General features: G+C 34.2%; 2 protein-coding genes across 3 annotated transcripts; one reads left to right on the top strand and one right to left on the bottom strand.

Annotated features, from left to right (window-relative positions):
- Window positions 1-1,032: 1,032 nt before the first annotated feature.
- On the bottom strand, window positions 1,033-6,773 carry LOC100266017 (CDK5RAP1-like protein). 2 transcript variants are annotated; one of them, XM_002274778.4, is made up of 3 exons: window positions 6,390-6,773; window positions 3,216-4,273; window positions 1,033-2,389 (listed from the first exon to the last, which is right to left on the bottom strand). In XM_002274778.4, the coding sequence occupies exons 1-3, from the start codon at window positions 6,686-6,688 to the stop codon at window positions 1,866-1,868; spliced, it is 1,881 nt and encodes a 626-aa protein (XP_002274814.1). In that variant the 5' UTR covers window positions 6,689-6,773; the 3' UTR covers window positions 1,033-1,865. The 2 variants fall into 2 exon arrangements, with proteins under 2 accessions (XP_002274814.1, XP_059592419.1); XM_059736436.1 differs by lacking the exon at window positions 6,390-6,773 and adding an exon at window positions 4,375-6,356.
- Window positions 6,774-10,180: 3,407 nt separating this feature from the next.
- On the top strand, window positions 10,181-24,422 carry LOC100253926 (D-2-hydroxyglutarate dehydrogenase, mitochondrial). The gene is made up of 15 exons (XM_010650791.3): window positions 10,181-10,457; window positions 10,950-11,317; window positions 12,592-12,693; window positions 13,597-13,644; window positions 14,078-14,148; window positions 15,190-15,308; window positions 17,178-17,273; window positions 17,369-17,478; window positions 18,969-19,049; window positions 19,686-19,786; window positions 20,926-21,034; window positions 22,120-22,225; window positions 22,559-22,644; window positions 22,729-22,854; window positions 24,070-24,422. The coding sequence occupies exons 1-15, from the start codon at window positions 10,343-10,345 to the stop codon at window positions 24,163-24,165; spliced, it is 1,734 nt and encodes a 577-aa protein (XP_010649093.1). The 5' UTR covers window positions 10,181-10,342; the 3' UTR covers window positions 24,166-24,422.
- Window positions 24,423-27,326: the final 2,904 nt, after the last annotated feature.

Genomic DNA, 27,326 nt, shown 5'->3' with positions numbered 1-27,326 from the left:
TTAATAATGATTTTAGGAAATGTTTTTAATATTTTTAATACTTGAAACATAAAAAATTTTAAGTTGTAGAAATTTTAAAAATATTCCCTAAAATTATTGACAAACGCTTTTTATAAACTAAAATTACTAAAATAAATTAAATAGGAAGCGACTGAAAATCCGGGTGTTTCCATCCAACTCGGAGCACCAGAATTGAGAGTTACGTAGGCAGCAATATTTGTTGATGAAAAACTAATATTTGGGCTAGAGGAAAAGGGAAATGGAAGTGAAAGAAAGAGTTGGGGGAGTAGCATTTTCATGGTCAGTGGGGGTGAGGGGGCTGACACAAGCCTGGTACCAGAGCTTACCAAATACCAACAGAGTGTCGTTTCAAGGTGTTTTTCACGCACCTTAAGAATGAATGGTATATATGAGTGTGAAAGAGACTGAGATGGATAAGAGTTGGAGGTGGGCTGTGGGCAAGCGAAGGCAAATGCAGCCGGAATAGTCAGTGTTTTTCCCTACTTTTAATTTTGGGGGAGCAACCCAATACAGTAGCCATTGTGCTGTCTTCATCAATCTTCAGTGCAACGTCCAGTCGCCACTGACTCTCCCCTCTCCCCTTCTCTCTCCTCCCCCATTCTCTGCAATGCCCACATCTATCTGTATAAATATGCAGAGAAACTACCCACATGCATGCATGCCTACACTGCAGCAAAAATACGGATATAGCCATCCCCAATTTTTATTCAAGGCCAATCAGTTGTTCTAAATGTGCTTCCCTTCATGAGTGTCACATGGTTACCCCTTACACAAACTATTTAAATATTTATACAATTTTAAACTCTTCATTAATTCAATAAATTTGGAGAAATATATAAGAAAAATTATAAAGATCAATAAATGGTCATGTATTATTTTCCCTCATTAGTAATGGTCACATACTTTGAGGGCCACGTAATGGTCACATACCCTTTGGTCAATGTTGCATGTGGCAGTCATTAAATGTAATTTTTGGCTAGGTATTATTAAATGGTTGTGGTGAAGATTATATAATGCCAACTTATTAAGCGATCATACAATTCAATATTAATAGTTTACATCCCTATGTGGTTCAACAAAATTTAAAAATAGAAAGGAAAATAAAAATTGATAAACACGAGTTGAACTAGACCAAACCAAAACCCATTCCATACATATTCTGTAGTGGCCTCCCACTGCCCACATGCATGACCAAAAGTTAAGGCTTGTTGATGCTAATAATCCTCCGTAGTCCCATCTCCCAACCAATGGTCCCTCCCCTCAGTGTTGTACAAGCATTACAATTGGGATATCATTCCCCATATCCAACTTTTCTTCTGAGCACTTGATTGGATTAAGGCAATCCCCATGATTAATACATGTGAAAGATGCTGCGGCCGCTTTTCATACTCCATTTTCCGAAAATGGCTGATGATTCATGAAACACGCCCGCCATGTGCTTTAACACGTTGGTGTCTCTTGCGGTGGGAATTTGTGAAAATTCAGCTCAGATTTTTCTGAGTTCTTTTCTTTCTTTATGAATTTGACCTTAACTTAGTATCAGTACAAGAAGAATTTCAAACCTCTGTATATACTTCATTGAAGGTCGAAGGGGCAAGATTAAAAACAAAATAAATATTAAAACAATGTGTTGGCGCTTCTGAGCCATATCGAGTACGGGGATGAGTTGAAGTTGTAGATTCTCATGCTCAGACCAGCTTTGTAGCAGGATGCCACCCCACTCACCTCTGCTATTTTAATCCTACTTTTGACCTGATAGCGAGATCTCAGACCCCCCACCATCGCCAAGCAAAGAGAAAAGGCGATCTTGAGGATTTCATTAAAGAATGAGGACAGCAGAAAGTTCATAAACAGCTTGATTTCAAGTTCTGTTCATCGGCAATGGCTTCATCTGCATTGCTGTAAAACAAGCTTAATTTAGTTATAGCAAGTGCTTCCCCAAAAAGTGAGGCTCGTGTTGACGTCAATATGCGAACCTCCACGAAATCGCCAACTCTAGGATTTTGATTCCCTCCAACATCATCATCCCAATGGGGGACGGGTGTATTTTTAAATGAAACTCTATGGCCTCTATCAGTCTTGCCGATTAGCTCTGTATCTGGAGCTCTCTTATTGGGGCCTTCAACTAACACCAGCTGAACAGTACCAATTTGGGAGTCATAACACTGACCTGTACTCTCACGGAAGACCTCTATCATCTCTGCCAGCCTCCTCTGCTTGATGTTGTCAGGAACATCATCAACATAGTTTCTATGTGCATGGGTTTTCTCCCTCATGCTGTAAGCAAACATGTATGCCATGTCATAACCAACAGCCTTTACAAGGCTTATTGTGTCTGCATATTCCTCCTCTGTTTCTCCACAAAAGCCTGTGAAAGGGTATTAAAAGTGTTAGAATGAGAATGAGTGACTATGGCACACTAAATAATGAAGAATATGGGAAAGTTGTAGGTTGCAGTTCAGGTTGAGATGCATCTGGAACTGTGATTGCTCAAATACCTCAATAGTCTAAATTTATGAACAATCAAGGGACACACGTAACAACCTAGAAAGGGTGAGAATATCTGAAGAATTGCTTTATTTTCTTGTAACAGACAATAAATGACTCCAATACATACTTCAAGGGCACAAAAGGAGAAATAGTATTGTAGAATTAGCGCAAAATGACTAGCAACCTATGGTGTACCAGAAGCATAAACTACTATGGCAAGCTCTATGAAAATGTCAAGCAAACATTTTGCTTTCTTAACATTTTCATATATTCTATGCTGTTCAAAGAGTCCAAAATTGGGTGACCCACCATAAAAGTGGCATCCAACATAAAAGATTAATGCCGATTATACGGTTGGTCTGACCTGTTAGACTACTGTTTCAGCGTCAAAAAAAGGAAAAAGAAAAAGAAAAAAAGAAAAAACAGGAAGTAAACATGAAATAGATCAGCCACTAGGATAGAGGCATCAATCAATCACTACCATTTTGACCCAGATGATCCTCCCTCAGCACAACAGAAATGTATGCCTCATGCCCTTGAAATTCTAGATTTTTAAGGCTATAATTACATCTTTTTAATTAAGCTAAGGCAATAATTACATCTACGGTATTGAAACAAGAACAGAATTATTAATGTCACCTCCATATCAAACCCAGCATCTGTGTGTGCATGTGAGAGAGAGAGAGAGAGATCTGAACTCTTACCACATATGAAATCACTGGTAATCCCAACATCAGGAACGATTCTCCGTATTTTTTGTACGAGATCCAAGTACGCTTCCCGTGTATAACCCCGACGCATTCTTTCAAGTACAGTACTACTCCCAGTTTGTGCAGGCAAGTGGATACTTTTGCAGACATTATATCTATCTCGCATTAAATATAGTAACTCATCTGGGAAATCTTTAGGATGTGGGGATGTGTACCTGAACCGCATTTCAGGGAATTCTGTGGACAGTCGGTCCAATAGATCAGAAAAGCGTAAACCCATTTTCTTCACTTTGCACTTGCTGGAAAAACCTTCACTAAGTTTCCAATTAGCACCTGGTTCAACTTCTTTGTCAAACCCAGAAGCATCATTATAGCTATTCACATTTTGACCAAGAAGCATGACCTCTTTTACTCCTTCTTTCCAAAGCTCAGCCACCTCTCTGACAATTGATTCCACAGGCCGTGATCGCTCCCTCCCTCTAGTGAAAGGAACAATGCAAAACGAGCACATATTGTTGCAGCCCCTCATAATAGAGACAAAAGCAGTAACTGAATTTTTGGAAATTCTAACTGGGCTAATATCAGCATAAGTTTCTTCAAGTGAAAGAAGAGTATTGATCCCTTTTTGACCATAGTCTACTTCCTCTAACAACCGCGGCAAGTCCCTGTAAGCATCAGGCCCACAGACAACATCAACCATCTTATCCGCATCTAGTATCTTATCCTTCAACCTTTCAGCCATGCATCCTAATACAACTACTTTTGGAGGGTGCAGGGAATCCGCCCTTCCAATAGAGACATTGCTCTTCCAATGCCTTTTAAGAAACCAAAAATAGTTAAGCCTCTGCCACACCTTTTGTTCTGCATTGTCTCTTATAGCACAAGTATTGATGAAAATGACCTCAGCACTCTCAGGAACTTCCACAACTTCATTATATCCAGCTTTCTTCATGATAGAGAGGACAATCTCCATATCATTAATATTCATTTGACAACCATATGTCTCATGATAAATACGACCTCTTGGAAGAATTTCGGAAGCTGACACAGGGCTAGACAAATTAAAAAGAAAAATGTATGAGTTCTAAATTCCATAATAAATATTCCTTTTAATAAGAGACTTTGGATACAAAAGTTTCCAATGGTTACTCACAGATAATGCCATTGAGATATTTATGCATATTTTCCCATTGGATAGATAAAACCCCCAATGTGGTTAGCCTGATAAATCTACAAAGTTCAATACGTGAGATTAACATTTCAAGTGTCACCAAACATTTGTGCTGCTTAAAACTTAACACCTAACAGGATTTGGAGAATCTCGCGATTGATATATATTAGTAAGAGATTAAATTTCAATTGGAGCTATCCAATTCCCCAATGTCAAGTGGGGAATTTCATATAGATGTTCCTAGAAATTAATGCAAACCCAAGAAAGGGCAGTGCTCACTCGCATTTAATCATTCTTTAGAAATAAGGAAATTGATTTACTTATGGCATGAATAATGTTGGCAACCACAAGAAAACAGTAATGATTCCAAAGGGAAAGCTTCACCAACAGTTGGAATAAATGTTTGTCTATTGGGGTGGATTTTCTAAGGGAGGCATTCCAAAAGGACTTTTGGGAGAGGGGGTAACATTGCAAAAATAAAACAAGGGCTGGAATGAAATACATAGGAAGACAGAATCTTCCAAGGTGCTAAGAACTGGGTAGTGGCTGTAGATTTTGGAAGGAGAAAAAATGGTGGGGGCTGACAATTAGTTCTATGAAGATGTTTTGCGCAATGGATCCTTACTGATCCAATGCTATCTGACTACTTCAGTTGAAATAACAACCCAAGGAATAACTCAAATAAAGATTTGTGTGAGGAAGCAAGAAATAAAAGCTAATGCACACTTCAATTCGTCCTTAGAACATCTCCAATGCAAAATACTTTTATTTTTTATTTTTTTATACATTGTTTGTTATAAACATTTGATAAATTGCCACAACAGAAGGGAACACAGCTAACCCAGGAAAAAAAATCTAGAGTCCACTTAAAGATAGAAAAAAGAGTGAAAAATGCTAAATAGCAATGCCAAACTTATTTTTTAACATTGGTAATTACTCTCCAATGCAATAACAATGTCAAATTTTAGCACAGGAATCCATGCAAAATGCTATTTTTTAATCAACCACCATTCTTCAACCAAGTACAAAAATATGGCATCAGATTTGGCAGTAGTAAAAGGAATGCCAAGGATGGAATTGCAAATGGCAATGCCAAATAATGACAGCTGCCATTGGAGTGCCAACTGCAGCATACTTTAGCAGAGCATTGATGACGCCCTTCACGTAGTACCTCTTGCTAGGATTATAGAATCCTGCACCCAGTGGCAAATAGTGAGCACCACAAATGTGCATTTGTTCTCATAATCTTATCCAGTGAATGAGGATGGACTAGCTTATTCTAAGTTTCCCCGCAAAGGTCCAAAAGGCCTAAAAAGGCATTCCAAACAATAAATGTTTTTTTCCAAATCGTGTCATGGGTTCACTACCTATTTTCCTACCCTTCCTTTTTTTTTTTTTCTACACCCAAATCAAAGGAAACATGTTTCAATCTAAAACTCAGTGTTAATAAATACCTTTCTCTGCTAGGCTAGTACTAGGATTTTCTCAACTGGTGCATGGAGCTCCAGGAAGTGAAACAAACCTCAATAATAAACGGGAGACCGCAGGGGTTCATAGATTGTGCAAAGAAGGTACACTTCTAAACATATTATAATAAACACATAGTTCTGAGTGTTAGACGAAATCAAGCTTTCTAGGGAAAAAGAAGCATCTGCTCGATATCACTTCATACAATTCAGAGTGAAATAATGACATTGACAGTAATGCCACATCCATCTAAGATCAGAAAAACAGATTCCAATGGAATTTCTTTGGGAAGAAAACAGCAGTAACCGATTGGAAATTATTATAACTCAAAAATCCAATACCTTTATATCGGCAAAGATCTTCCCTGTCCCAAACATGAACTAAATCACGAAATTTAAGTCAATTCCAATCACTACGGAATTGATGGAACATCTTAATTCCACTAGAAGAAACCTAAAATTCATGTTTTGTCGCATTGTTTTTCAATTATTCAACAAAAAGCATAAATGTACGTATAGTAATTAACTCACTCGGGCTGCACTTCGGAAGTGGCGACAGCGGCTTGAGCAATGAAGGAGTGGAGGCTGGGAACCTCCGACTTGTTGGAGAGTGGAAGGTGAGAATGGGATTGAGAGAATTTTCTCGAGAAAGTGAGAGAGAAACCGGGCCTGAAAGGGGGAGGAGTACGAAGATTGCAGCGAGAAGAAGAAAGGTGGGGTTTTGGGGAGAGAGATTGAAGACCGAAGCAACATCGCGTAGGAAGTCTGATGCGGATGGCGCAGTGAGGTTGGGAGAGGATGGACGAGAGCGATGAGAGAGGAGACGCCATGAGTGTGCGTACTGCGTTGGATAGGGCGAGCCAAGGGATTCTTCGATTACTCTGTTTCCACAAAACGCTGCGTTTTGCATTTGGACCCCTTGTGATACATCTTACGTCCGATAAGTAGTTAATAGATGTTTCCTTCATTGAAAAAAAAGTACTATGGAATGAAAAATAAGCAATTTGGGGCATGGATGTACGTCCAATTTGTCCAACATACATGGTGGGACTAAGATCATTTTATGACTACTCGAATTGGGAAGCTTGTTCGTCCAGTGTAAAGAAACTTACTAAAATGGAATTGTTTCATATATATGTCTTCATCTTAAAGAAATATAGTCTCGTTATAACTATCCATTACTCCAAGATAAAAAACGGGGAATAAGGGAAACATGGGACATGAATTTATAATCATGTATATATAAACGAAGAATGACAAAATGAGGATAAGGAAAAATAAGAATTATCATATTTTTTTACTCTTAAACTTTGGCACCAATGAGAAATGAAATTGAAACCCTTGATAATGAGAAGTTGAAGGCTTGATTAAGGATGAAGTATTCTCAAGCCTCGATTACCATCTTAATGTCACTCGCTATGGAAATGTCCCTTTAGAAAGACTCAACTCATTCTTTGGAAGGAGATAAATATGTCGAGATTAGGATTGTATGGTCTTTTAAAGAGAAGGTGCCCTTAGAGTTGCACATGGATGAATTGAAGTCTCATGTTGACTCCATGTAAGGAAAACACATTCTTCAACTTTTAGGTAGAATTGTGTATAAATGGCCCAATAATTGGTCACTTTACATATTATGGAAGCAAAGTTGCCTTCGGGATTTCTTTTTGTTCCAAATTTGTGATTGAATTAGTGATCCAGTCAATCTTCTTATGCACTTTAGCAAATTCATGGCTTTAAGTCCATGTTACTGATGCAATTATGTATAAAGTCTTCTCAACAAGTTTATAAGGACCAATGCAGGTGTGTTTCCACAGCTTGCTAAGTAGTTCAAATGCCATTCCTTGATCTATGTACACTAGTTGTCTCCTAATACATGTACTCTTCTCAACAAAAGAAGGACATACACTCCATGTTTAATATTAAACTGTTTGAAGGTGAAGACATGAAGGATTAGCACTAGTTCAAGTGTAAGCTTGAAATGACTTTAGGACTTATATCGCATTATTCAAATGGGGATCATCAATCAAGTCTAACTTATATAAGTGTTTTCATAAGAAGAAGTTTGCTACTTTGAATGAATCTTTTACCAAAGCCTATAATAGCAAAATTATGGTAATAACTACTTTAGATAGCAAAAAATCACTCTACTAACAAGCAATGTAATAATCTAATAATCATTCACAATTCAAGAAATCCTTTAAAGACAATAATGATGATAGGCAAATTAGGGTCTAAGGTAGAGAATCCCAATTTTGTTTTTAAAACTACACAATCCTTATTCATAGGTATTCTAAGAATTAGTAAAGTTACAAGATTTTAGGTGACCCTCATAGCCTAAAAAAAGGGACAAGACTAGATATTGTTTTGTATCATCACTCTCATAGACATACCATGAAAGAGTTAAGAGCTTGAAACATGTTGATTTATATCTCAAGAGAGGTTAGCTTCAACACATGTACAACAAAAAATGTGGAAGGTTACATTGAAAAAAAAAAAAAAAGACAAATTGTGAATCAAGGAGTTATTATACTATTGGATGTAGGATTTTATAAAGGAGGAGCAATATTTGACTTGGCTACCAACATTGTGATAGTCCCTAAAAGGGGCTTGCTTATGTAGAGTACATGAACTTGAATAAATCTTGTCCTAGTATTGCCTTTTGCTTCTAAGGATAGATCAATTGGTAGATGCAACCACAACCTATAGATTATCTTTTATGGATGCTTATTTGGGCTACAATCAAATAAAGATGAACCCTAATGATGCTTAGAAGATTGCATCATCACTTAGTGTTGTCATCTGGCTTGCAAAAGGCAAGGACAACATACCAAAAGTTAGCTTATGAGATGCCTTCTCTTTCATTGGGAAAGAACATGGAAACATATATTGATGGCATGCTTGGAAAAACAAAGGTGGGAGCACATCATGAAGATTTAAAGGCTTCCTTTGATTTGATGATGAAGTATAGAATAGAGCTTAACCCATTCAAATGTGTGTTCGGGTTGAAAGTGGGAAGTTACTAGTTTTGTTGTGAGTCAAAGAGGGATTGAAGCCAATTCAAATCAAGTACGGCTTTAATAGAAATGCCTTGTAACTTTTTCCCAAACATTTCATGTGTTACCAACTTATTTTGCCATCACGAAAGAAAAAAATGCCCTCGTATCTCATTTGTAGCAAAAAATAATAAATAAATAAATAAAATTAAATTTAGTTTTTTATATATATATATATATATATAAATTATTTTATTTTTATATAGAATATAAAATTAAGTAATGAATTTAAAGAAATATCAAAAAATAATTTATTAAATTTAATTTTTTTTTTTCATTTCCTTCTATATTTTCTTTTTCTTTTCTTACCATCACATTTTCCCAACTTTCTAATAAGCATGCATAACATGTAATTATCTTTTCTCTTTTCTTTTTTTTTTTATGATATTTTCTTAGTTTCTCGAAAATACAAAAAAAGGAAACAAAATGTTAAGAAAAATGGTTTTTTTCTTTTTTTTTTCCATATTTGGTTTCACTATAAAAAATACAAAAGAAAATAAAATATAATAAAAAATAATAAAAAATTATATATATATATATATATTTAAATTATTTAATCTTTATATAATAAAAAAATAAGTAAAATAAATTTTAAAAAACATATAAAAATAATTTATAGAATTTAAAACTATTTTTTATTTTATATTATGTTTTCCTTTTATTTTCTTTTTCATATTTTTCCTCAAAATTTTTGAAAATAAACCTAGACTAAACTTTCTAATAACCACTTATAACTAGTAACCACTTATAACTACTAATTACCTCATTCCTTTTCTTTATTATTATTATTATTATTTCTTTTTAAGTTTTACAACACAGATCATTTTAACACACAAGCCTTGATACGAGAAATACTAGAACATGTTTATTCTATTCAATTCACAAATGTTGGCCCAAGTTGAGTGCACCAACCCTCAATTCGTTATACTAATAAAAATAAAAAATGTTTAATTAAAAATGATGAAATAATTTTTAAATAATGAATTTAAAATTTTTCATATTTTTTCTAAAATAATCTCTTTTTTTTTACATAAATGTTTTTTGTCATTTTAAGTATTTACATGTAAATTTACAAAAAAAAAAAATTTATAAGAAATTAATGAGAGTATTTTTGTCCAAATAATATCAAAAAAAGGGGAGAGATTAAATTTTAAAAATAGGATTTTTAAAAACCATTTTAATCAAATAATAGTAAGAATAAACTGAAATTTAATTTCCATAATCTTATGTTACGATTTGAACTAATAATTAAATCTTTAATTCAAAATGCTTAATCACATCAGCCAGAAGCCTAGAACTCCAGTTGGCGTAGAGACGTGAATCGTTGAATCGGCGACGACAGAGCTTATTTATATATATATATATATATTTCGTTTTACATGTATACTCACCAGTCGCTAGTTCCCAATCAATTTCAGAACCACTGACAAAATGAGAACGGAAATGTGGAGAGCCGCTCATCGACTTATCAGCCATCGTTCCAAGAACCTCTGTGATCCTCGGTGGAACCCTAATTTTCACAATTCAATTCAAAGCTACTCTTCTGGTAGTATAGCTATTTGTAATTTTTTATTCCTTGATCTAAATTTTAGTTCAGCTCAAGGTCTCTTTGTCTCGAGATATCGTTCGTTCATTTGCACAATCTGTTCATAAATTCGCTTTAATGTAATCGTTTTGGAATCGTGAATGGCGTGTAACAAAAATGACAATGACGGTGTTCTAATTTTAGAACCTTGTTCTGTTTGGTTGCCGAGAAAAAGCAGTAAAATAACTATAACTATATATAATATGATATAGCAAGCTGTTTAGCTACTTGTATCGATTTGCCACAGTAGCTATAGTTATAGTTATTTTACTGCTTTTTCTCGGCAACCAAACAGAACAAGGTTCCAATATATATATATATATATATACATACACACACATACGTATATGGGCATTACCAAAACTGTTATTGAAAATCTCTCATGTGGTATATTGAATGCCACTTAAAATTGTTTATTTTTGTATATGCTCATCCAGAACTTTTTTTTTTCAGGGTTTACATATAATTTTGGTAGAACCTGTAAGCCATTTAACCCATATCTTAGACGTCAGGGGAGCGATGTTCAGATATGTATCTATCCCACAAGAGATTACATTGAAAATCTTCATGGATCTACTGAACTGTGTTATGGAAAATCTTTCAGAATCCAGAACAGATTTTATGGTTCAGCCACTACAAAAATACAGAGGAACCCCATCTTTTCAACAATAAATTCTGATGATATTAATCATTTTAGGGAGATACTAGGAGAGAAAAATGTTATTCAGGATGAAGATAGGCTGTCTGCTGCAAATATGGATTGGATGCGGAAATACAAAGGCTCAAGTAAGCTTCTGCTTCAACCTAGGAGCACTGAGGAGGTTTGCATCTTGTCTCTTTTACAAAAAGTTTACTATATTGTTTGTGCCTGTTAATTTTCTTGGGATTTCAATTCTAGATGCCTTAAAAAAAGCATAGTAAGTGCAAACTAAAATTGGCAGATGGATGTTTAAGCAAATTTATGACCTGAGGTTCAAATTGGAAACTGGCAATTACTGGAGTCACTAGAATTTCAGTTGCTCATTCATAATAATCGACTAGGTGTTAGTTTGATTAAAAGATGTCAGATGGTATAGGGGTATTAGGTCATGTTACTAGAGTTCATAGAATTTGCTTGAAAAATAGGAATCAGTTAATAGAACCAAGTTAATAAAAACATTGTGGAAGATCCAGACCCCAAAAGCTCTCTGTTGCCCAGGTTTCATCTGTTTTGCCTTTAGGATTTGGATGTCCATCTTTCAGAAAGTGTTATTCAACATTGGTGTGATCTAATGACCTTAAGCCACAGTAAATCAGAGAAAAGTGAGGTTTCCATTTATCTTTTATTTTTATTTTTTATCAACAAGGTAAATTAAATTTGAATTGTTTGGAACTAACATTTACAATCTCATGTGCACCTGAACCTATAATCTGAACTTGTTGAAGATTGAAACGAGACTGGATTTACTCCATGCTAAAAACTTATGGTCTTTTTCCATATCTTGTTGCAAAATTTTTGTAAGTTCTTTGGATTGTATCCTATTTGACCAGTCTTAAATTATTAGAGCATTTAGCATATGTTATGACTTCTTTGGGCTAGGGCTTGTTTGGATGTTCTGTGAAAATTGACTGGCTTCATCATGCATTACATAGCATTTGAAGGCACAAACCATCATCAAGGATGGATCCATTAAAGGGAATGAGAACCCTTGCTACAATGTGTAATATTGTACCAATTTCATGTTTTCTCTAAATGATTTGGCTTCAATAATTTACCTCATTCAGGGTAAGGCCAGCAATTTCCCCAATTTCTTCATTTAAAATATGAATTCTATTTTTAACACAATGGAGCCATTCAGTTAAAATGGAAAATACACTCAAATATGTTAAAAACAACAGAGGCATTACACTGCTCTCTCTGTCTCTCTCCGCACTCACTTACTCAACTGTGTTTCTCTTCACCAAAACTAGCAAGCATTCCGGAATGCTATGTTGTTGATGTCTGCCCATTTTTTATTATTGTTAGCATGCTGCCACAAATGGTGGTTCTTGTTTTAAGATTTATCATAAACTGAAGATTTTTTTAATTGTTTAATTTTTTTTATTGTCATTGCAGGTCTCTCAAATCCTCAAATATTGTAATTCCAGATGTTTGGCTGTTGTTCCCCAAGGTGGAAATACTGGTCTTGTAGGTGGAAGTGTTCCTGTTTTTGATGAGGTAATATGGTTGTTCCCTTCTTGATTAATGGCTATTTTTCTTAGGTACTTTTTAGTGCATGGGAGTGGTCACTGCTATCATGTATTGATTTATTCAATCTTTTTTTGGATGAGAGCTTTATTTGTACCATCATATCACTGACCAATGGGCCACCCTACAATCTATACACAACAAACTAAACCTGTTATGTGCTCAAGAAAATTTAGTGTTGTCCTTTTTCTTTGTATCATTTTACTACTCACTTCTGATTTATGCATGAAAAGAAACCAGGTTACTGGAGCTTACTCAGTCTTACTCAGATTACAAGAAAATGGTATATTCAAGTTCAGGCTCAGTTTGGCCGGCCTTGAAATTGGTGGTCCAACTAAAATGTTTTGTCTAATTCAATATAAAATATTTATTAAAAAAATAGGATTTGAACTAGGAATGCATTGTTTAAAATACACTACATATTATTCAATGTATATACATATATTATTCAGTGTATATATGTATGCATGTGTGTATTATGTATATATGTATATGATGTGCGTGTACTTTAATATATATGCACTTTGGGTTGGGCCATGTCTCAGAAAAATATGAGGCCTTCCCCGTTGCCCATTGTGGACTTACCACATGGCTCTGTCTGCCCTAATTTCAGGTACAATGTGCTGAATTTGGGCCAATCAACACAAATTAAATCTCTATGTACAAGAGTACATCCATGTGGATGTCCATATTAATACAAATATGAGCATGAATGATTACACATCGACATACATTTATCTCTTACAATAATTTTAGATGATCTTTTTATTTGATTTGATTTGATTTTTTATTTTGATAGGCATAATTTTAGATAATCTATTAATTTCTGATTCTCTTTTATGTCTTTTTTCTTTTGGTGAATTTATTATGCAGGTGATTATTAATATTGGCTCAATGAATAACATCATATCTTTTGACAAGGTGGGCATGATGCACTTCTTGGTATATTTGTCTCAAGATTTCCCCCTTTGTCTCCATAATATATATAAGCAACAGTCCTTTTCCCCTTAGGATTTTTGTTTTGTAACGTTACAGTCACATATACATGGTTTTATTGTATTTGTGAATTTCATAGCATTTTTTTCCTATCAAGAAGATTTTCTATCTATTGCTTAGTTCTTAGAGTTCTTGCAGGTTTTTTGTCTCTCATTCCTTTTCATCTCTGTAAATTATTAGCTTTCAGTTGACAACTTATAATCAAAATTCATATTTTTCAATTTTCTGTTCCAATTACTGAATGTTCCCTAAAGTCAATGCTAAACAAAGTCCCATCAGTATAGCTGCTCTCTTTTCTGCGATGCAACTACCTTACACTGTTTATTCATGAAGTGATTACTCTATGCATTTTTTTTAGGTCAGTGGTATACTGGTATGCGAAGCAGGATGCATATTGGAAAACCTGATTTCTTTCGTGGATAATCAAGGGTAATTATCTATTGCATTGTCACTTTTCTTTCCTTGGTCTACCTGTCATAGTTCATCAAAATGATAGGATCATGTTTTAAAATAGCACTATATACAGAATTGTGAGTCCTATGCTCCTCCCCATTCATGGAGAAAAAGCCTTCTATGCTGATGATACTGGCTGTGCAATTTGCAATGCTTAATTTCATTATCAGTTGCATGCACCCTTTTCTTTTCTTTCCATTTTTAAAAGAAAAACTTTCAAATCATACTCATTCACAATTCATCAAGGCCTTTGGAATTGAAAATTGGTGTTACCTGCCTATTTAGTGATTATCATCAATTAGGCACTATGGGTGAATGGTTTTGCCATGAGAATCTGAAGAATGTGAAGTGCCTTAGCTACCTAGCCATTTTGTATGGTATTTTTTGACACCTCTCTGGCACAAGAACCCCTTTCTTCACTGTTCCAAAATTGAAACATATCAAATGAACTTCTGGTCAGAATTTATGTTCTCAACAATCATGCACCTCTGCCAACTAGGGATTGTGTGTTGATTTTTTTCTTGCTTGCATTGGGTTATGTAAAATGTTTATTGAGGCTATGATGAAAATGATGCTCATGGCATCCGGGAAAATTGATTGTGATAAGCATCAACCCTACCAAACTGATCATGTTTTACTAACTTCATCGACTTATGCTGTGCAAGCTCAAGCTCACAATTTCACTATACATTTTCCTTCCCAGAGATTTAGTTGGACAATCTTGATTCATTCCAAGAGCAGTCTACATCTAAAAATAGATAATATATTATTATTTATTGGACTTCATTTTTTTTTCTAGGCATTTATAGGATTTGACTATCACTGGATTCATCTATTTATTTGTAGATGTGATTAATTGAATATTTTCTAAGTTGGATTTATTTCTGTGTTCATTGCACTTATGGTTTTAATTTAGTTTAAGTCTAAATATTTCTGCCACTGCTCCTTTCCTTTTGTAGAAGAGGAATTTGAAAAATCAATTCTTGTAATATTTAAGTAGATTATTCTTCCATTCAGATTTATTATGCCACTAGACTTAGGTGCAAAAGGAAGCTGCCAAATTGGTGGAAATATTTCAACTAATGCTGGAGGCCTGCGCTTGGTTCGTTATGGATCACTTCATGGGAATGTTCTCGGTGAGGATTGTTGAGATATATTCAAATCAGTTTTGAGTGAAGTAGATAATAATTTGCTTGTAGTTTCAGGTTTTCCATAATTGTTTTATGTATATTGCTATATTTAATTTGCTTGCAGTTGGATCAATTATGGTTTCTGAGTACTGATCTTGCAATGTTCATGATTGGTATCCAAGAGCAGTTAAGTTTTCCATAAAGAAAGCAGATAAGCTGATATCTATTATTTCGCTCTTAGTAAATTGTAGAAACACAATATCCTGTATCATTTCATGTGGCCTGTTGGATACATTCAGGACAGGCATGGCATAGCAAGGAAGAGGGGAAAATATTTTTTATATGCTCCTACCTGAAATTATATAACATTGTGAAATTCTATAACATAGGTTGGATAGTGTTGGGAAGTGTCCCAAATTCCTAATTAGTAAAGATTCCTTTTTGTAAAGAATATTGCATAGAATATTTCCAAAGTTGATGTATTATTGTAATATTAGATTTCCTTATAGAATAAGGAAAGTTGTTGGAAATATCTCTATAAATATTCTAGGTCATAAGGGGAAAAAGTTATGAGATGGAGATGGGGTTGTAGATACTATACAAGGTGGATAGAGATGTGAGAAAAAATGGTAAGAGATGTGAGGAAAAAAGGGAGATATGCGGTGGAGTGAGGAGGCTTGTGGTTTAAGGTGTGGATACAAGGAATGAGGAAGCATGGGATGCTTTGGGAACCCAATAGTTGTATCTGGTTTTGTCCTCCATAATAGTCTCTATGGCATAGTGGAATGATTCTCTCTCATTCGTGGATGTAAGCATTATTGGTTGAACCACGTTAAAACCTCGTGTACCGTGTATATGATTGTTTTATCTTTATGTTTTTTATCTAACATTGTTTATATTAATGCTTCCATTGGCACAACAGATACTAACTATTACCTTAGTCAATCAGCTAACTAATTGCTCATCCATGTTATCTTAAGAAGTAAATATGTTACATGCATAAGAAGTTTGGATGCTAATGGCTTTGAGTGTTACGCTCAACCATGGGATGGTTTTATAGTCTTGACTCTCCAACTTGGAAGTAAACGAAACAAGCTAATGGCTTTTGAATATGATATTTCTATGATCCTAAGTATGAGAAAAAGAAAATTCCTATCCACTTGTTTATAAATTTTAAATGTCACAGTTGCTTATATATCAGTAGCTCAGAGATTTGAAGCTTATGGCAAATGGACGTTTCGGGGATATTTGTAAGTTTTCTCAAAAAATAAAATAAAATGGAAATATGTGAAGTTCTAATACTATTCCAGCATCTCTTTGGAAAAAAGTTAGTTTAGCAGTATATATGCAATTGTGTGAGGTTGAGTCATGTTGTAACATCTATACTCTTCTAGTTTTTATCCAATGTTGATGTATTTTGACATGCTGTAAAGATTCAGAGAATATACATTCTCATACTTTGGATTATGTACATTCAGTACAGGGGATAGGCAACCCTACTTAAGAAAAGGGACAACTGCAATCATATAGGTATATATAATTCACATCACAATAAAATGTGTGTACATAATTTCCCCCTCCAAGTTATTGAGTATTTCTATTTGCATGATATGCATCATCTGTGGACCTTGTTAACATGATGTGCTAATCTTCTGCATCTTGAGAAAAACATTAGAAATCTGTGTTGCTCATATCTATTATGAAGCTGAAGTGAAAGCATGGCTTTATTGATGATCCGATCTCTGCTTAATTTAGTTCAATAATATTAAGAGCTTTATTAGCTTATTTTCCTATTATTTGAGTTTAGATACTTGGTTAATTTCTTTTTCTAGCATTTGTTTGTCTTCTGAAGAACATTTTAGGCCATCCTTGCAGGTCTTGAAGCTGTTTTAGCAAATGGTACTGTGCTTGACATGCTTGGGACTTTACGGAAAGATAATACTGGTTATGACCTAAAGCATTTGTTTATAGGTTTGTGCTAGTAAACATTTTATTGATATTTCAGTGTTAAAAGGTTCTTCCACTAAAGGATGCAATTACATGCTTCTCTACTGTGATTGGTGTAGGAAGTGAAGGATCCTTAGGAGTTGTAACTAAAGTTTCCATACTTACCCCTCCAAAGCTTTCTTCAGTAAATGTAGCATTCCTTGCTTGTAAAGATTATCTAAGTTGCCAGGTATGATCAGTTCCCTCATCCTAAAATTCTTTGCTTGGCTCATGGTTTCTTAGTCTGTCTTTTGATTTATTTGTTACCCATCCATCTCAATAATCCTTGGCTCAGTTATGCTTGATTATTGGATGGGTCTTTTCTTCATTGCCAAGCATTCCATACCATAATGTGTGTTTGGCGATGTCTATATTACAGAACCTCTCTAACTTGATACGTATTTCAGTCACACAACACTGCAGACATGCTTAGTTTCTTCATGCATCTATTCTGTATGTCATATCCCACTCAATCTCTTTTCCTGTAGATGATCAAACCAAGACAACACAAACAATCACGTTCAGAGATTCTTTAGCAATCGATTTTCAGTAGACCCTCATTTAAGTTATTTTACTCCTACTTCTGGTTTTACTTGTACCATGAAGTAAACTAGGATTATCGTACAAGTAAAACCGGAAGTAGGACTAAAACAACTTAAATGAGGGTCTACTGAAAACTCCTACTTTAGACCTACTTACCCTAAAACCTTTAGATTCTTAAGCATCTCTTTGTAAACCCCCCTTTAGTTTTGCCCCTCTATTTGTTCCTAGGTTTGATATAGTTTCATCATAGCGCTCCAATCATGTCAATATATTAGGCTAATACACACTCTCCTCTATCTTTAACTCTCCTCCTGTTCTTATACTTGATTTAATTCCTTCATAGCCCTCCAGACATATCAATACATCAGGCTAATACACCTGCCTTGCTAAAACCAATTGCAATATTCCTGTTAAGAACCCTATCATATGTTGTTTTTACATCATAAATACTATATGAAGGTGTATCTCCCTAAATTTAACTTTAATTAAGAAATAATATTTACATAGAATAAGAAAACTATGCCAATATGTCCCTCTCAAACTATAAATAGGGGGTCCTCAAAGGTTTTAAGACAACAAAAGAATGAAGTTGGAGAGATTGCCTCAAAGTTTCAAGAGCTCTTCAAGCCTCACCTTCGATATTCAAATCCAAGTTTGAAAATTCTTCAAATTCAAATTCAAAGATTCTTAAAGAATAAAAGTTTGAAAGTTTGAAGTCCGTGAAGAACAAATTTGAAGTCTTTCAAAATTCAGGCCTGAAATGCTTTTGATATGAGATTAAGCATCCAGGCCCTCATATCGGAGTTATTTATTTTTGTAAGAATGACAAGATAGGGATTTTACCCATTCCTCAAATTAATAAAAATTTTCAATTTGGCCACAAATTTTTCTTCTAAGAACCTTTTTTGTACCATCTTATACTTGATGCTTTGGCTGAAAGTTTCTTATATCTCATTACTTAACACTTTAGTTATATATTCCCTTAAAATTACATTAACTTAAAGTGAATTAACTTATCTTCTACAATAATATGAACAAAAAGTTTTCAACTTGTATTGTGACTTCATGATCCCTTCATACGTTTATTTTTCATGTTAATTTTTGAGCTTATAAGTCTACTCCCTTCTGTTTTGTCAGAAACTTCTACTGGAAGCCAAGAGGAAACTTGGGGAAATTCTCTCTGCATTTGAATTTATAGACAACCAGTCATTCAATGTGGTGAGTTTTTTCGTTGGCTGATTATTCAAATTGAGAGCTTGAATAATTTTGATTGATTTTTCTGATTGTGATTGAAATTTACAGCTTGTACAAGCTGCAAATTAGGGCTGTAAATCAGTGATAAAATTAGGGTTATAAATGAGGGATTCCTTCCTTGTTTATATAGTTGACTAATGCTATATCCATTCAATATATTTTAGGATTATTTTCCTCAATCGTTTTCCTTCTAAACTCGATATGTATTCATTGTAAATTCCTCCATCACGACAAGAAATACATTTCCATGATTTTTCACATTTCTATAGCCAATAATGATGCTTTCATCAAATAGTACTTCTTTATCTGCTTCACATCATCTATCACTTAAGGATCATTAATGCTAGAAATTATTTTGCAACCCTATTTTTCAAGAGAGTTATTGAGCAAAGACTACATTATGAACCAAGGGTTTATAAAATTAACTTTGAATGCTTGCCTGGGAGATTGACGCACATAGTATTTCCTTAGGCAACTAATTCTTAAGCAATTGCTCTTGTAAGTCTGTCATGCAGAATGACTTTGCTTTGTCTAAGGAAAAGTGAATGGCATTTAATTTTGGATTATTTGTATCATTATCAAGAGATATTTATGTCACAGGTTCTGAATCATTTAGAAGGAGCCCGGAACCCATTACCTCCCTCGATGCATAACTTTTATGTTCTGATTGAGACAACAGGAAGTGATGAATCTTATGATAAGTAATCTTCTTGCCAATTAGTCATTATTTATCTGCAGAATGTGAGTTTTTCAAGTTCTTGATGAATTATTTATTTTTATTCTATAAATTAATTATCTTTGGTATCTAGGTTTATGTTCTTGTTCCATGGTCTTGAATGAAACATAAATTGTTTGGTTCATGGCCTTATTGAGATTTAACGCAAAATGATAATTTTTTAGATTTTGCAATCCATAATTAGTAAACTACAAATTTTTCTAAAAGCTAAACTCATTGTAGCAATATGAGACACTCGAATCTACTACCATGTTAAGCTACAAACTTCCCTAAAACCTTCAACTGTTAAGATATGGGCCTATAATGTATACCAGGCTAAGAAAAGGCTAACAATTATTTACATATGCTGATGTGGTGGTCATGTGAAGATTATACGACTGTCAGGTCTTTTGCAAGCTCAGGCATTTCTTTCACAATTCTCTCTCTATTTCTGGGGCTCACCCTTTTTCTCAGGCCTCTTTTTGGGTCCAGTTGAGAATTTCTTGTGATTGAACTTGTGGAATATGCTTATTATAGTGCAGGATTAATGTCTCCCTTCACTATAAATCTCTTGTTTCCCATGTTTACTGAAATTAAATTAACCCCAAAAAGGAAAGTTACATCAATGGAACTGTCATTTTAGAATGGTCATCTTTTAAGAGGCATAGTTTTCCTACCTTCAAGTTCAAAATTATAATTGAACTAATTTTCCACCTGAAACCCAATACTGTTTTCATGAGTTGAGGCTTGACTTTTTTGTCATATAAATTTAAGTTCTACCACATTCAGAATAATAGTGGCCTGTTAATATTAGGCTACCTATGTGACCCAGATGAAAAGAGAAATTCCCTGAGAAACTGACTACAAAGCTGTAAGAAGATCAAAATAATACAAAATTCAACAGAAAACATGTGACTGAGGAGGCAAGTACGACTAGAATTAACAGTAGAACAATAATAACAATGGACAATCACAACTACCTTGGTTTCATTTAGTCCATGACATTCATTCCTTGTGGATGTTTATTTTGTGTATTTATACTGCAATATGTGTTGTACCATTCAATCACTTCACAAGGATGGTCTGCTCATTTCTTAATCTAAGATTTTATGTTAATTCTTCCAGAGAGAAACTTGAAGCCTTCTTACTTCACTCAATGGAAGGTGGTTTGGTATCTGATGGTGTTCTGGCACAGGATATAAACCAAGCATCCTCATTCTGGCATATTCGTGAGGTTCACATTTCCATTTTGTAAATCTCTATATTGGCAAGTCCTTCACATTTTAAAGATTGAACTTAGAGAGATATCTCTTGCAGGATAATTTTGGAGTCATGATGACATAATGCTTAATATTCATATAGGAATGCTTTACCTTTGTGTTGTGGTTTTATTACATCACTAATACAATCACCTAGTGGAGAGGTGTTCTGGTGTTGATTGGAGAGTTGCTTAGTAGAATCACTTCTACAAGTGAATTATGGCTAGCTTTTTAGATGTAAGATTATGGTGAAGATTTCTAAAGGTCTGTATTCTTATGTCCAATATGATTAGATGTATGGTGAGTTTGTATCATTCTAAATCTATTACATTATGTTTGCAACAAATAAGAAAAAAAAACGTTACCTATGAAGACCAAAAAGAAGAAAAAAGAATTTTTGTTAATTTCATACTTATGTACAATGCATCCAGCTAACTTCTTCAAGGCTAAGTTCATCTCCCTAATGTCATTCCTATGAAGCTGTGAGCTGCAGAGTGATTTTTAAGAACTTTTTCTAGGATAGGATCTGCTAGTTCAGAATTTTAAGTCCCCAATGTAGGCTATAGATTTTTGTTTCGTGTTATTCTTTTATTATTTTTGTTCCAGATGTATTTACTTTATTCACTCTCTCCCTCATTACTTGTGAAATAATGACACCTTTGTCTTATCTGACACAGCTCAAATCATTTTTGAAGTATACACCATATGGGATTGAAAGTTTGCAATTTTTTAACCACTATGAACAGTAATATCTGCATTGTAATCCTTGAAGAAAATAAACAGTGACATGGGTGTCAGGCATATCATTGACCAAATAAAAAAAAAAAATAGAAGCACTAGAATATTTCAATCCCTGTTTAAACCATTTAGTTGTCTTTTGAATCCTTTGGTAGGTGGAAAGTCATTTTCTGATGACCATATTGATAAATCTATTATTCTGTTGCACTTTATTATTCCAACTAGTGATTTAAAATCAATGGAGAAAAAATATATTTTTATATTACTTTTTGAAACATCCTTTTAATAGTTTTCCTTTGTGAATTTTACTTACGTGTCACAGGGTATACCTGAATCAATAATGAAAGCAGGGGCTGTATACAAATATGATTTGTCAATACCTGTTGAAAAGATGTATGATCTTGTTGAGGAAATGCGAGTACGGCTTGGTAATCAAACTAATGATCTTTTTTTTTTTTCTTTGATGTATTACTCCATCTTGGCAAAATGGTTAGACATTCCCTGTTCAGAGGCTGGACAGAGTGGAATGTGAGGTTTGAATGCAGAAGTTGGCCCTTGTGGAGTGGTCTATTCCAACAGAGGAAATGAGAAAAGGAAAGACACATTGAATGTGTTGCCAACTTGTCAAGAATAACCAGTTTATAGTTAACGTATTTCATTCTTGTAAACTATATTCTTCCTGTGGAGTTTGAAGAAGCTGTTATTTGTATGATATGTTCATAACTTCTCACCCTATCTCAACCTGTAATTGCTATTTCTAGGTCATTCAGCCAAAGTAATGGGCTATGGTCATCTTGGAGATTCCAACTTGCATCTCAATATTTCAACACCACAGTATGATGATGCTGTAATATCTCTGTTCCTACTTTGTTCAGGGTCAATTTATGTATTTTGAATTATTTGCCTTCTTATTGGGATGGAAACAATGCAGATTTTAGCACAAATTGAACCCTTTGTCTATGAATGGACATCTAAACATCGTGGGAGTATTAGTGCAGAGCATGGCGTCGGACTGATGAAAGCTAATAAGATACACTACAGCAAGTCAGCTGAAACGGCAAGTCTCGTATGCTTTACTAAAAAGTTATTGCATTTTTATTTTTATTTTTGCTAATAATACAGTGTTCCCCTTTATACTTTGCTAACTTCTAGAGAAGCATTATGTACTTTTGACATGATGGAACTTTTTCCTAACATTATGTTTGGTTCTAGGAAAATACTAAGGAAAGGAAAAAAATGTTAAAAAAATAATTATTTTCTTATATATGGTTTTGCTATAGAAAATATCAAAGAAAATTATATATAGCTAAAATTAATTAGAAACTTATGACTTTTTAAATTATTTAATATTTATATAAAAGAGTTAAAATAAGTGAAATGAGTTTGAAGTGGCATATAAAAGTAATTTATTGAATTTAAATCTATTTTAACTTTTTCTTTCCTTCCGTTTTTCCTTTCTATTTTCTTTCCCTCACATTTTCCCTCAAATTTTCTAGGAACCAAACATAGCCTAATAGATTGAATTTCCTCTGCTGACAAGCATGGTTATTTTCCTTGGTACTGCTCTAAGTTCAATATCTTTTAGACTACTAACTGAAGGCCAAATAAAAAACAAGAAAAATGAATTTTCTTAGATTTAAAATGTAATTCCAGTTGAAATGATTAGACAATATGATAAGAAGACTAATTACTGTGCCCAGTGGGGTGATATACTTCAGTTGAAAATCATCACAGGGACAAGGGAGATAAAAAAAAAAGGTTGTCTTTTGAGGTAGTTATAAAAGGCATTATGTCTTGAGATTTCGGAGAGAATACTATCACAGTAGAGTGCAAGGTAAATCTGGAGTCATGCAGCTGAACCCAAATCGTTGGCATTAGGATTTGCGTAGTTTCTTTGAATAAATTGCTCAAGGAAATTTCTAGATTTCCAGTGTACAATTTCTAATTTCCTTTTGAATTCTATAGGGTTTCCAAGAATAGAAATTATGTAATATTGCCATAAATGCTTACACTTCAGGTCCTTAATATGGATCTTCTTAATCCTTCAGATTTTGGTATTGTTTGGTTGATAAAATTTAGGTTATTCATCTGTCAGAATTTTAAGCTAGAAAATGCAGTTTGTTAAACGAGGTTGAAGGGACTACATTAGAATTTTATGTTGTTGACTTAAGTAGTATTTTTGCTATTCCCAAACAGTAGATATTCTATTTTCTAGTTGGTTTTCCAAGAATATATGGTCATTTTATTCAAATGCATTGAATCATGTGGCCAGGTGCAACTAATGGCTTCCATCAAGAAGTTGCTAGATCCTAATGGGATCCTCAACCCATATAAAGTTCTTCCAGGCTCCCTTGCTTCTTCCAGCTGAGGTACAGAACATAACCCAAGACGCCTCTTCTCATTCATTATGTTAAATAATATTACTCTCTAAAGAGAGATTTCACAGGAGCTTGTGAAATTTAGAATGTGTTGAAACATAAGGAAAAGGATAGTTTGAGACATTCTGTCAGGATTAAATGTGACTTTGATATATGACGAAGAAATAATAGTGCAAGAGGCAGATGTACTCATATTTTCTTCATTGGAATTGCTATGATTAAATAATATTATTGTTTAAGGTACTAACTGCAGTATTTTAAGGGGTGATGATCTGTCTGTATCAAGTCAAAGTCCCTTTGTGTTACTTAATGCAGCTGAAACTCATGGTACAACATATCTTGCCTTAAATTTAAGCATTAGTATATTGTGTATTTTGTGCAGGTTCTTATTGAGCTTTCCTTTTTAGGTTTCCCACTATTTTCTCCAAACTCTTCATGTTTCACTTCTGTCATAACCATTGTGGTTCTTTGTTCCAGTTTCTCACCTTTCCTGTTCTTCATTGCACTCCCATTTCAGGTTTTCATCTTTCTTGCTTCCTGGATCCTCTGAAGGTTGTGAAAACACAATGGTTCAATCTCTGCACACAATTTTGAGATTGTCACACATTTGACTTAAAAAGCATAATCTTGTTTAGACTGAGTGAAAATATAATATATCCAGAAATGCTTAAAATTAAGGCATTCAGCATTAGATAAAGAGCAAGTTGAACATATAGGGCAGAAACCAAGTTCCATAACGTGGTAGAGTGCTAAGACTATGTTTGGTTCTAGGAAAAGTACTAAGAGAAGAAGCAAAAATATCAAAGAAAATGATTTTCTTATTTCTGGATGTCATGGAAAAATGTGAAAATTAAGGGAGAAAGTGCAGCAGAGCATGGAAATAAAATAGTTGCAGGAACTTAAGAGGATAAAAAACATCTGCCTCTCAAAAGCTATATGCTAAGTTGTGATCCCAAAAGGCTTGCATCAAGGAAAGAAAACAAAAAAGAACATATAAAGAGGAAAATTTTCATTGAATCGCCTTTTTTGACCTTTACTGCAAAAAGAAACAGTTGTTGTCAGATGCATCACTATCAATAGCATTATAGCACTACCACTCCGTAGAGTCCTTTGTTTTTGTCGCGCTATTTTAATTAAATTCTACACTTTGTGTCACACTGTTCTTTTGATCTGAAATCTATGCCATACTATTTTCCCTTCGACCTAGATTGTGTATCATACCAATAGCTCTCTAGCTTCTGCTTTTATGTCTACACTATTAGCTTGATCAATATGATTTGACTTACAAGATTATAGATGGTGGTTCTCCCTTCCACGTCTCCTGATACAGTATTATTCTGTAATTTACGGAAAGCCAATGCTAACTTTTGGCAATATATTCCCACTCTCTCCCCAGGGCCCCATGCTACCCAATAAAGATGCACTCGTTTGAAGCATCGGATTTAAAGCTAAAATCCAAGCAATCTGAAAAGAATAACTCTCTTGTCATCCAACTCTGAAGATGCCTTTCCCCTGATATTGCTTGATCACCTTTCTCACAAGGATAAAAACTATTGAAAATCACTCCAAATTTCACCAACTCTAAGCTACTTTTGAGTTTCTCCGATTTATGATGTCTACCTCCGCAAAGTTCTTGTCATCCGATAAACACGAATTTGGGCACAAACAGACTGCATTTATTGCGTGCCTGTAGTTTCTTCCTAATGAATTAATATATGTTCTCGTTAGGTATTGACTTAAACGAATTGTAAGGCATCAATACCACGTAAGAAATGTCTTGCAAAACCCCCAATTCTTTTTCATCTCCAGGCCTTACAGGATTTTCCATGGGACAAATTCATTAATTTAAGGCAAGCATATGTTAATCCTGATTTCCTAGGGACAGTGACTTTATTTTAGTTTTTCAACTTTCGGCCTTAAAAGTATATACTTGAGAAGAATTCAAAGGGAGGAAAGTGTTTTCTACTTTTACTTTCTATTCTATCTACCGGCTCCTTTTGAATTTGACTCTCTTTTATATTTGGTCCCCTCAAATTGATGGTACAAGTTGAAGAATCAAATTACAGGCCAAACAAGGTATTGTTCTATTTATTAGGATTGGGTTGCATGCGCCGTGGAGATCCCACATCACCTTTTCTTTCTCATTAATTAAGGCATCATATCAACTTTTCAATACACATTATATCTAGGATACTTTTCAATACACATTATATCTAGGGATGATAATGAAACAAGTTCAGCACGAGTTGTAACTGAAAGTATCACTAGCTTACGCTATGACCTGAGTAGCATAGGGCACGTGAAATCCCGTGTGAATTAGCAAGGACCACCTTGCAAGGCTAAATACCCTTAGGTGATCGATAGCAAAGTAGTACCATGAGCTTTTCTGTCTGAATGCATTCAAAACGATTGGTTTTCTAGATGATCCCTCATCCAAATCTTGTCTCATTAATTCAAAATAATTATCATCATTGTCTCATTTAAAAAATTAAAAATAAAAAAATAATTATATATATAATTAGAGCAAAGTGAGACAGGATAATGCAATACTCAAACCCACACCGAGTTTTAAAAAAACTTTTAAACACGTCTCAAACATGTTTAGTTAAAACTGAAACCCGTCCCATTAGGAACGAGGCGGGACGAATACCCGAAAAAATCCGTCCCATTGTCATCCCTAATTATATCGATATTATTAATTCAATCTATTAAAAATTAATTTTCTTAAACGTATCATTTTCCATACCATCATCACTGCAGAAACAACAATAATGGGGAGACCATAGCGAAGGGATCCACAATGCTAGGGCGGAATATGTTGGCTTGTCCAAGAACCATGTGCCCTTGATGGAGCCCATTAAAGAATGGATTGAGATTAGGTAGGCTCGGTTTAGTTAATATTGGAAAATGTAGAAAAATGTGGGCATAATTTTTGAAAATCCATTAAGATTTAGATTAGTGAAGTGAAAAGTTTTGGCAAATGGGTCATCAAAATATACGTTGATATTGATATTGGCAGATGTGTTAATAATTTCTAAGAGAGAAAATTTTAAAGACTTGGCAGGTATTTTAATAATTTCCATAGTTTAATCATTGTAATATGAATAAAGGATTCCATATTTTGCGCCATATCTGTAAATGACTTCGACTT

This window comes from Vitis vinifera, chromosome 4, assembly GCF_030704535.1.
Source record: "Vitis vinifera cultivar Pinot Noir 40024 chromosome 4, ASM3070453v1".
Taxonomy (NCBI): domain Eukaryota; kingdom Viridiplantae; phylum Streptophyta; class Magnoliopsida; order Vitales; family Vitaceae; genus Vitis; species Vitis vinifera.
Note: the sequence above shows the minus strand (reverse complement) of the source record. Positions and strands in the feature narration are given on the sequence as shown.

What these genes read in the sequence shown, in the direction of transcription:
- LOC100266017 (XM_002274778.4), bottom strand. Translation starts at nt 6,688, where the DNA reads ATGGCGTCTCCTCTCTCATCGCTCTCGTCCATCCTCTCCCAACCTCAC. An exon ending in ACTTCCGAAGTGCAGCCCGA is followed by an intron (nt 4,274 to 6,389) that starts GTGAGTTAATTA and finishes TAATTTGTCTAG; the next exon opens with CCCTGTGTCAGCTTCCGAAA. An exon ending in TACCAGTGATTTCATATGTG is followed by an intron (nt 2,390 to 3,215) that starts GTAAGAGTTCAG and finishes ACCCTTTCACAG; the next exon opens with GCTTTTGTGGAGAAACAGAG.
- LOC100253926 (XM_010650791.3), top strand. Translation starts at nt 10,343, where the DNA reads ATGAGAACGGAAATGTGGAGAGCCGCTCATCGACTTATCAGCCATCGT. An exon ending in ACATCATATCTTTTGACAAG is followed by an intron (nt 13,645 to 14,077) that starts GTGGGCATGATG and finishes CATTTTTTTTAG; the next exon opens with GTCAGTGGTATACTGGTATG. An exon ending in CCTAAAGCATTTGTTTATAG is followed by an intron (nt 17,274 to 17,368) that starts GTTTGTGCTAGT and finishes TGATTGGTGTAG; the next exon opens with GAAGTGAAGGATCCTTAGGA.